Source organism: Chlamydotis macqueenii, chromosome Z, assembly GCF_036417535.1.
Source record: "Chlamydotis macqueenii isolate bChlMac1 chromosome Z, bChlMac1.mat, whole genome shotgun sequence".
Classification (NCBI taxonomy): domain Eukaryota; kingdom Metazoa; phylum Chordata; class Aves; order Otidiformes; family Otididae; genus Chlamydotis; species Chlamydotis macqueenii.
In genome coordinates this window covers 49,826,988-49,836,576 of record NC_141593.1, presented here as the reverse complement: position 1 = coordinate 49,836,576, position 9,589 = coordinate 49,826,988, and the positions used below count along the sequence as shown (strand labels likewise).

Genomic DNA, 9,589 nt, shown 5'->3' with positions numbered 1-9,589 from the left:
CTGTGACAGGTTGTGTAGTTGTACATAAAAAAAAGAGGTTAATTAGGCAAAGACGCAAAGCTATCAGTGCTTATCTTATTGTTTGTGACTCTTAGCTCAGGCTTGTCTTCTGCTTGTCAGTGGAATTAATGTTACAAAATCGGTCAAGGACACTAGTCACTTGAAAATGCCTTCAATATTTAAAGGATTCAAACACTCTGCGTAAGTACCATTTATGGCTTACTACTTATGGAGCCACACTCTGTCAAACAGACCTCTTGAAAGCATTTGATGAAGGCCTGCATACAGGCCCAGCAAAAGCTGTATATCTGCACAGATCACTTCCTTATGGTTTGAAAAATTAAAGTAAGTCTTGCCCCTGTGCTCACTCTTTGCACAGGGCTAAGCTTGCTAAGTTAGAGGCTGTTTTTCAGAGCATTTACTGCAGCAAGTAAGCTATATTGCTTTTCTTGTGCACCTTCATTAGATACAACTGGAAGATTGGAGGGTGGAGAATCAAAAAACAAAGTAAATCTGAGCACTGTAAGTCAGTGTAACGGAAGGACTGGAATTACAAAACAGTAATCGGAGGTATCCTTCCCTCTAGAAACTGCCATTTCTGGTTCTAAATCTTGAAAATAACCAACACAGTATGTTCCATTTACTCCAAGGTTGTAGGAACGCACTCTTATATAGTGATAGCTTAAAATTTTAAAAAAGCATTTGTTTCTGTGTCTGTGTGTTGGAAAATGCTTTTCAAACCAAAAAACTGTAAATTAATGAATACTGTTATAAACAACCCAGAAACAACTAATATTAATAGTTTCTTTCCTTTTTTTATTATTTAAAAAGTTGAGGAGATTCTTACCATATTGTACCAGGCACTAACAATAAATTTCTCCTCCATTTCTCTTTGACTTTTTGTTTTTTCATATTCTTTCTATAAAACAAACATCAAAAAAGTATACATTTAAAACCAAAGTATAACAGAAAGTATTAGTCTACACCTAAAAACCAATGAGGGAATACACATCTAGTAGGAAACATGAGAATTACTACCTCCAATGAATGAAACATTCTGTCTCGCTCCTGCAACTGATTTTTCAGAGCCTGAATCTCGGGAGCTGCACCCTGATTCTGCTTAGGATCTAAGGTGCGGATGACCTGTAAGGGAAAACCAGTTTGTTTTTAATTAAATCCTGCAAAAGCAATCTAATTGAAGGGAAAGACATAAAGGATTTGCAAGCTTTTAAGTCAGGTTAAGAAATAAAAAAATAACCTAAAACATGTCAGTGGTAAGAAATGACATTCCAAGATGTGAAATAGAGGGATATGCAGTTTTAAGAGGCTGACTTCTGTAAAACAGTCTTGACAGCCAGCACTGACAGAGGCTCTGGCTTTGAACATCAGCCATGATACATTAGAGCATCTGATCTGCAGTCTCTTTTTACAGGACTGTGAAACAAAACTACCAATAGGAAGAAGTGACACCTTAGAGGTTTGGTATCCCGGATTCACATATGCAGTTCCTACCCCTAGCAGCACTACCTTGGGGCTATAGTGGTAGAAACATTTTCTCAAAGGTTTCTCTCTTTATAGCTAAGGTTTCCCTACCTGTCAATTCCTCTTGCTTGAGGAAGGACTGCTTTGGCCCTTACAGAAAGATGCTATGGGGTACCAGGTGCTGTCATTTTTAGATAGCTTTGTTAAGCCAAGAAGCATTCTGTAGCACACACATGATCATTATGTTACTAATAAGATGAAGGGACACTTGGTTATCTTCATAAGCTGCGTCCATCGTATGTAGCGTGAGTGCTAGCAAACACAGAGCTCAATCAAGAACAAATCCAGCAAAATGCCTAGTTTCCTAAGCCTTAAATAGAAAATAGCTTAAAACTTTAAACAACCTCTGGATATATAGAAAGATACTTCACAATTTTTTTTTTTTCTCCCATTTCAGAATCATGTCCAGATGCTGAAATAAAACAATGCCTTGAATTTTAGTAAGTAATTTTTACTGAATGGTACTAATGAAGGAAGATTAATAAAAGTGTACTACGTTTCTAAAAAAGTACACATTAGACCTGGGTACAGTTTCTATAGTGGAAGACTGTAATTATCATACTCATCTTCACCAAAAAAAAATACTGAAAGTTGATAAGAAGATCATAAAAAGCTAACCTAAAATAATTAATGCTACTGTTGTATAAAACACCCTATAGTAACATAGTACATACAAATACACAAATCTTACTGAAAAGGGAAATTGTGACTCTGTCTTTCACTGGAATACTCTGAAACAGAGTCAGCAACATAAGATGTAAAAAAGAAAAAAAAAATTAAAATTATTTGTTTAGATTTCCTGAAGACTTTTGAAACATTTCACAAGAAATAATTGAGGAAATTACACAGAAGTAAAGGAACGAAGTATAAAGTTTTGTAAAATTAGGAATCTACTTACAGATTCCAATTTAATAATACACAGCCATAGCAAAGATCTGGGTACTACCATGGTCAGATGAATAAAGACACTGGTATGATTTTAAGAAACTCAAATAAAATATCAAGGTGTAGTAAGAGATGAAATGGGACTGTGATTGAGATCACAATATTGCCATTTAACAGCTGGTAGTACACCCACATCTTAAGTATCATACTTAAATGTTAGCCATGTTCTCAACATAAGCATGTATTAAATAGTAAAGAAAATGCTGAATGCCAGAGGAGTGTAACAGATCTCAAAGGTGGTTCAGTTAAAAAGATCACTTTACTTGGGAAAAGCATTAACAAAAGAGTCCACACTGAAACTGTTTCTAAACCAGGACATGAATCGAAATTGGGGCAAAAGATTAACAAAGAAAGCAAAGTCAAATTTAAATTTGTAAAGATGGCTCTGGCACATGTGTAATTATTTCTGCCTGTAAGTTCTGAGCTCCTCAAAAAAGTACAGACACTGCTTTAGCTGATATACACATTTGTCACTTAGAGACAGAAGTCTGCAAGAATTTCCACAAAGAAATATGTTATCACAGCATTAGAAGAGATTTAACATCCTCTCCTTGTCATCAGCCAACGTTAAAACATGCTTAAGATGGTTTGTCTGGGTGATTCTCAAAAATTTGTAGCAGTGGGTATACATTTGTACGAAGGCATTAGAAAGGCTTATAGATAGGTAGCAAGAAGGGGATAGACATGAACACAAAACCAAGGTAAAATCTGCAGAAATAATCAGTATTAGGTACCGTAATGGTAAGAAGATACAAAGAACTCAGTAGGCCTTCCTTCTCTTTTACTTGCTAGTGTGTATACAGATACCTCCTTTATTTTTATTCCTGTAGAGTGGACATGTGGTGCAGTCTGTCAGAGAGAGATCACTAATGTGGACCACACATACTTACACTTTTGGCCTTTTCCAAATACTTTTTGTATCGCTCTTCCATTTGTTTCATTTCCTCCTCCTTTTTCCGTAAAGCTTCTTGCAATTCTTCAATTTTGAGAGCTTTATGTTAGGAGATGCACACATTGGAAAAATAACATAATTATATAACGTTTATTTTAATGTTTTCAACAGACATTTAAGGCACAGCTAGAATTCATTGCAGTTAAGAAAAGCTAACTTGATGTAGCAGATATCATTGTTTTAATTATTGAACGCCCCAGGAATACATTGAAAAACTGTACTCCTAATATAGTCCCATGAAACAGCTGTTCCGTACACAAATTTTGCTTTTTAAAAAATTATGAAAAAATAAAGAGAAATGGAATCATAAATCAATCCTATTACCGAACACACTGAGAAAATTAGTTTACTAAAGAATTAGAGATTCCATAATATCTTGGTATTGTAACTCAGATAAATATGACTCTTCCTATTTTCTGTAACAGGAATAGTTCTTAACAGGGACAACCCTTGCTTAAATCTGATAAACTGTAACATGGGACACAAATTATCAGACATGAATATACTCAGTTTCATTTTTCCCCCAGATATTCTTAAGCAGCAATGCAGACCAGTAAGTCAATTTCATTGCACAGCCTTTTCCTGTATTGATACAAGAATATGTCAAGCCACTACTGCTTATATATTTTTTACACATATTCTCAGAAAAAAAAACAATTAATCAATTACATCATCTTGGATCAAATAGCATGTAATATTGACAGGCTGGTTCTCAATGTTAGATAACTGGCAAGCCTCACTCCATCTGTTTTGCACACTCATTTTGAAATGTTCCTCCATGTTTTTCCTAGTTTTCTCTCTAAGCACTTGGAAAACACTAAGTTGGTAACAGGACCAAGTAAGATTTTCATTGATCAGTAAGAGGATCAATAGCAGATGGTCTCCAAGACTGCAAAAATCCATTTTTCAAAATGTGCCGTGAGTCTTAGACGATTCCGAAGCATTTTGGCCATATCCAGGAAAAGAATCTCAAAAAATAGTTCACACATTTTGTGATCGTGGAAAGGAAGAAGGTACAATTATTTTTATTTTACCAAGACAAAAGTTTAGACCTAGATTTTTAAAAAGTAAGTTGTAATTTCAGTAAAGTAACTACAGAAGACTCAATATGCCCTAATGTTTAGAAGCTAGTGAGTCTGAGGACTGCTATTACACTCACACTGAAGCTTATCAAGTATGATAGGATGATTTATTTATTAGCTACTCATTAAGTCCTTGAACTTTGTTTCCAAGTATTTTAACATTTCCTAAGATGTGGGATTTATAACATATTTTGCAGTCTTAGCTCAACACGAACAAAAATTCTTTTTGGATACAGAATATATGTAACGAATACTAAACTGATATTTCTATCTTCCTCTGTCTCTTTATGAACTAAATTGCTCAGGCACAAACCAAAAAAGCTGTCATTGGTTGCAATTTTTGCCTTGTTCTAAGTATGCTTAAAAAAAAAAAAAAACCGACATCCTTCAATACTTCTCAGAAAAAAAGTAGCACGTGCTAAAGAACAACTGCATGCTAGGTTCCCAATACCATCTGAGCAATATGACATATAACCTACACACACTTTGACTAGCGTCTGAAAATTTTCTCAAATTACAACACAGCTCTGAAAACACACTGAAGGAATACATACTGGGAGTAAAAATAACCTGGTGATGGCAGCAAGGCTCTCCTAAATTAGGGTCTTAGGAGACATGACTGCTCTGAACAGCTGAGGTTCAATGACAGGTATGACAGTGCCTCAGTATTTCTATGGCCATTGTTGTTTCTTGCTATGGTGGTCTCTAAAATGCGATCCCCTGCATTTTAAGTGTTAGAAGCATCTTTTGAGTCACCATAGCTTCCAGAGAAATTAACAACATACATGTACATTTTAAATGGTAGTGATATATTTTTTTTTTATCTTGCACCTCCTATGGGTATTATAAATAAAGACATTGCACATGAAATACTTCACAAAGAAATGGACTGTACAGATAACTCACAACTATTATTGCATCTTGGTTCCAAATCCTCAATAATAGCTCGTTTCTTCTGTAGCTCATTGTTCGCTTCATGGAGCTTCTCACTGTTACAAAGCAAAAAAGCACATATTGTTTTCCCAATATTATTACGGTGCTTGAATGAAAATTAAGCGATATAAAAAACTCCCAGACAGTGATATATTTCTGAGAGTAGGATTGGTTTCTGCTATCGGGCATAAGGACAAATGACAATGTGACTGTGGAAATATTTGTTAAATAAGCTGAAAAACGTTACAGTGTATGGAGAACTGTAACAGCAAACAGCTTCACTCTCAGCAATTACAAAATTCATTCAGAACTTACACTTAATTGTACAATGCATGCCTAAAATGAATACTCGTAATTGAGACTATGTTGAGAAAGAATGGCTAAACCCAAAGGCCATAGAACCTACTTTTTTTTTTTTTGCCAGCCAGTCAAAAACCAAACAGCTCTTTGCATTTTAGGGAAGTAAAAGAGGTGCAGAAACAGCAGAACAAAATTATAACACTTCCTAAAATGTTAACTTTTATTCCATGATGTATACTAAAATGTAAACAAATTAATTAGTTTTCTAATCACAAAAAAAATGATAGTTCCTTTATCACTGTTACTAGCAACTGTTTATTGTTCTAATCTATGAGATGAAAATAGCATCTGAAAAGCAGATTCCCAAATGTTCCTGTGTTATCTAATTTCTTTAAGCTGCATGTTTTCCAGATGCATTATTAATGTCTGCCCTCCTTAACATATGGAAAACACATCATTTCCAATGACAATCAAAATAGGCAAACAAAATACTTACAGATGCTCTTCAAGTTTCTTTTTCAGAAGAATTGACTAAAATAGAAAGTTAAATGTTTTACTTTAATATATTACAGCACTTGAACATAATTTCAACATTATTTTAAAACATATAATTTTGACATTCTAACCAAAATCCAACTTTTTACTTCACTCAGTTTTAGATCACAACTGTATAGCCATCCTCTGTGCAAACAATTCTTCCTTCCACAGCTGTGTGACTTTCCTGAAATCAGAGTGCTTTACAGCTTTACAAATATGTTCCCAGGAACTAGATCAATGAAAGCAAGATAAATAAACAATAAAATTTTATGGCAGTAGTTTATAAACTTAATAGACTTAATAAACTAACCTGAAATTGGAAAGGGCAGCAAAATTTGCTAGAAGAGCTGTCCTACCAATATTGCAATGCAATTTGCGTGAAAACATGTAACAAATTAGTTGAAGCAAATTCCTGTCCCCATAGAATCTAGAGTGAGTAGAGTGTTTCTGACTGGAGTATAGCAGAAATTTGACCCTTTTCCTGTTTTTCATCTTTACTGATTACAGACACATAAAAATTATCATACAACTTACAGTGTTCCACTTTCTGGTTAAATTACATTAGATAAGGTCTTTGAATAAAACCTTCAAAGTAAATTTTCTTTTAATTTTAAATTCACTTCATGCACAATGAGTATCTTTCAAAAAAAAAAAAAATCTATAAACTCAAAGTAGTGTTAGGTAAATAGAAAGCCATACTCACAATAGCCTTGAGCAGAAGCCCATGCCAAGAAACAGAGATGACATTAGTATAAAGCAAAACAGCAGCCAATAGAAGAAACTATTTAGAAAGTCGTGAACAGAAAAAGTTAAAGCTATGCATTTTTTCACACGTGCATTTTTGTCCACTGTTCTCATCAGCAATTTCATCATGTAACATTTTCTAAAACATATCAATAAAAACAGAAATAGAAAAATAGTAAAGAAGCACATTTGTAAATCATTGTATTTAAATCAGAATTTCAAAGGAGAGCAACTGCTGTTTTGGAAAATCATTTGAAAACAGAAATCATACAAGTAACAAAGCAGGAGAAAATATGCAGCCTATTGGGCTACAACCAAAATTAAGAGATGCATGTGTTCTTGTGGAGCAATTCTGAACTGTGTTATTGCCACACTGACGGAATACAAGACAAACGTAGAATATTTAAATCAGAAACTGCCTTTTTGGTTTGTATTTATCCAGTACCAATCACATTGGAGGCCTAGCATGTGACTCATGATCCAGAACACTATCAAAATATAAGGTAAAATCAACAAAATTACTTCATTGTTTTTCCTCCAATGGCCTTTCAACAAGAGTTGAGACACTTGGCCAGCGACAATTACAGTGTGCACCCGAAAAAGCTTTTAGCTTTGCTATAGTGTAAATACTTCCAAATATTGTCTTTGATCACATCCCTGGGTCATGCTTTTTCATTATTTCAAAGCTGGATTTCCTTATTGCACTATAAGAAAGAACGGCAGCACGTAAAAACAAGCCAGTATGACTCTACTGACTTCAGCGTCAGAAATCTGTAGCAGCTAAGGATTTCCAGGCTTTGACCATTTGGCTTTTTTCTTTTCCAGTCCTCTGAACAACCATAGCACCACCTTTTCTGTAACAATAAATGTTTGTATGCATCTTTCTCGGTCACAAAGCAATTGAACTGGCACCATCCCTTATGTCTGATCATTTAGGGGATTATTGGTTGGTTTGGGAAAGAAAGGGAAATTGCTGGCAGCAGTGCCCATTTTCCTAAGGCAAGAAAATAAAAATTGAATTTAGCTTTTCTTTTGCAATCCTTGTATTGCACTTGGGTTTAGCTTGGAACAGACACAACTACTTGTCAACACTGATTCCATGGGTATATTTTAATAAATATTATTTGCATAGTATCAGCACTGTTATGGGACTAATCCCTCTCCCATCTAGACAGATCATACGTTCTTACAAGCAAGAAACTAACAATGATAAACAGTACACACAATTAGAAGAAGCAGGACTGAGTTTAACCAGAGTAATTTACCCAAGATACAAGATTAGGAAAAAGAATAAAAGGTAAAAATGTGTTATTTTAGCCACCCAAAGATCCTGTATGTACTTGTAAGCAAGGCAAATAAATTCAAATACATTACTCTAAAAATGGGCATTACTTTTTTTTTTAAAGTCTCAGTCAACTTCCAGGCCACATATCCAAATATTCTGCTCCTAACAAGTAATTATCATAATTGTTGTTTTCCCACAGGAAGACGAGTCTCTTTAAAAAAAAAAACCCTTCATTTAAAAAAAAAAAAGTTATCTAATTTTGAGCTAGTTTTACATTTAACTTCATTCAAACATTTTATCTGTTCATAATAGAAGAATATTTCCATAACAAACCTGTAAAAATGCACACTCGTTATTTTGCTTTTTCCTCCCACTGCTAACAAGTTCCATTTACAGAATGCTAGAATAAAAAAAAAAAAAACTTTCAAAGTAGTTTTATGGTGCACTTTTAGAAAACAGGTATCCTCCCTAGTATTTAATTGCTATCTTTCTTTTACACCAAAAAAAAAAAAATAAAGTCTTCTTGCTGGAAATTTATTTCATACCTAAACAAGTCAAGGGATCTGTCCCCTTTTTGAAGGCAAAATTTGTTTTTGTTCCGCATGTTAAGGCCACAGACATGTCTAGACTCTGGCTTAAGGTTAAGCTAACTTTGCAGGCTGAGGGGAAACTATGGCACACAACTTGAGAAAATCGCCTGATGAGACTAGTAATACTGCGAGAAGATAACAGAAGTTATAAAGCACCATGAGGGATGATCAGATTTCACAGATGCTAAGAGTAATCATAGAATCATTGGGTTGAAAGGGACTTTAAAGGTCCAACCTCCCTGGAAGAAGCAGGGACACCTTCAACTTGATCAGGTTGCTCAGAGCCCCATCCAGCCTGGCCTTGAATGTTTCCAGGGATGGGGTATCTACCACATCTCTGCACAACCTGTTCCATTGTTTCATCAAATGAGCTAAGTGGCTGAACTTCACAGGTAATCAAACAGCTAACAGAGTTTTGAGAACCTTTTAGGGCGGTTCCAAGTCAGAAGGACTGAGTAACTGTATCAGTAACAGCATGTAAGGCCAAGATTGTGCATGTAACAGTATGAGAAACACCAGATTGGCTATGGATTTAGCAAGACCAGCTCCAGTGAAGTAGAAGTAACTAAAGGCAGGTTGTTTATATAGGAAGGGATTAAGGCAGAGAAAGGGAGAACAAGGATGACAAAAGAGAGTGATAATAAGGCTTACAAATGATGCAGTCAAAGTTGTTCAGGGT

The 9,589-nt window shown here is 34.9% G+C and overlaps 1 protein-coding gene across 5 annotated transcripts in view; it reads right to left on the bottom strand.

Moving 5' to 3' along the window:
• The window catches only part of HOOK3 (hook microtubule tethering protein 3), a 101,251-nt gene that overhangs the window by 12,884 nt on the left and 78,778 nt on the right, over nucleotides 1-9,589 (bottom strand). For all 5 annotated transcript variants that reach the window (XM_086771228.1, XM_086771227.1, XM_086771229.1 and 2 more), the window contains 5 exons: nucleotides 6,251-6,285; nucleotides 5,428-5,510; nucleotides 3,378-3,478; nucleotides 1,039-1,143; nucleotides 848-919 (listed from right to left, as the gene is read on the bottom strand). In XM_086771228.1, coding sequence (XP_086627354.1) covers nucleotides 848-919; nucleotides 1,039-1,143; nucleotides 3,378-3,478; nucleotides 5,428-5,510; nucleotides 6,251-6,285 — 396 coding nt within the window. The remainder of the gene's footprint in view (nucleotides 1-847; nucleotides 920-1,038; nucleotides 1,144-3,377; nucleotides 3,479-5,427; nucleotides 5,511-6,250; nucleotides 6,286-9,589) is intronic.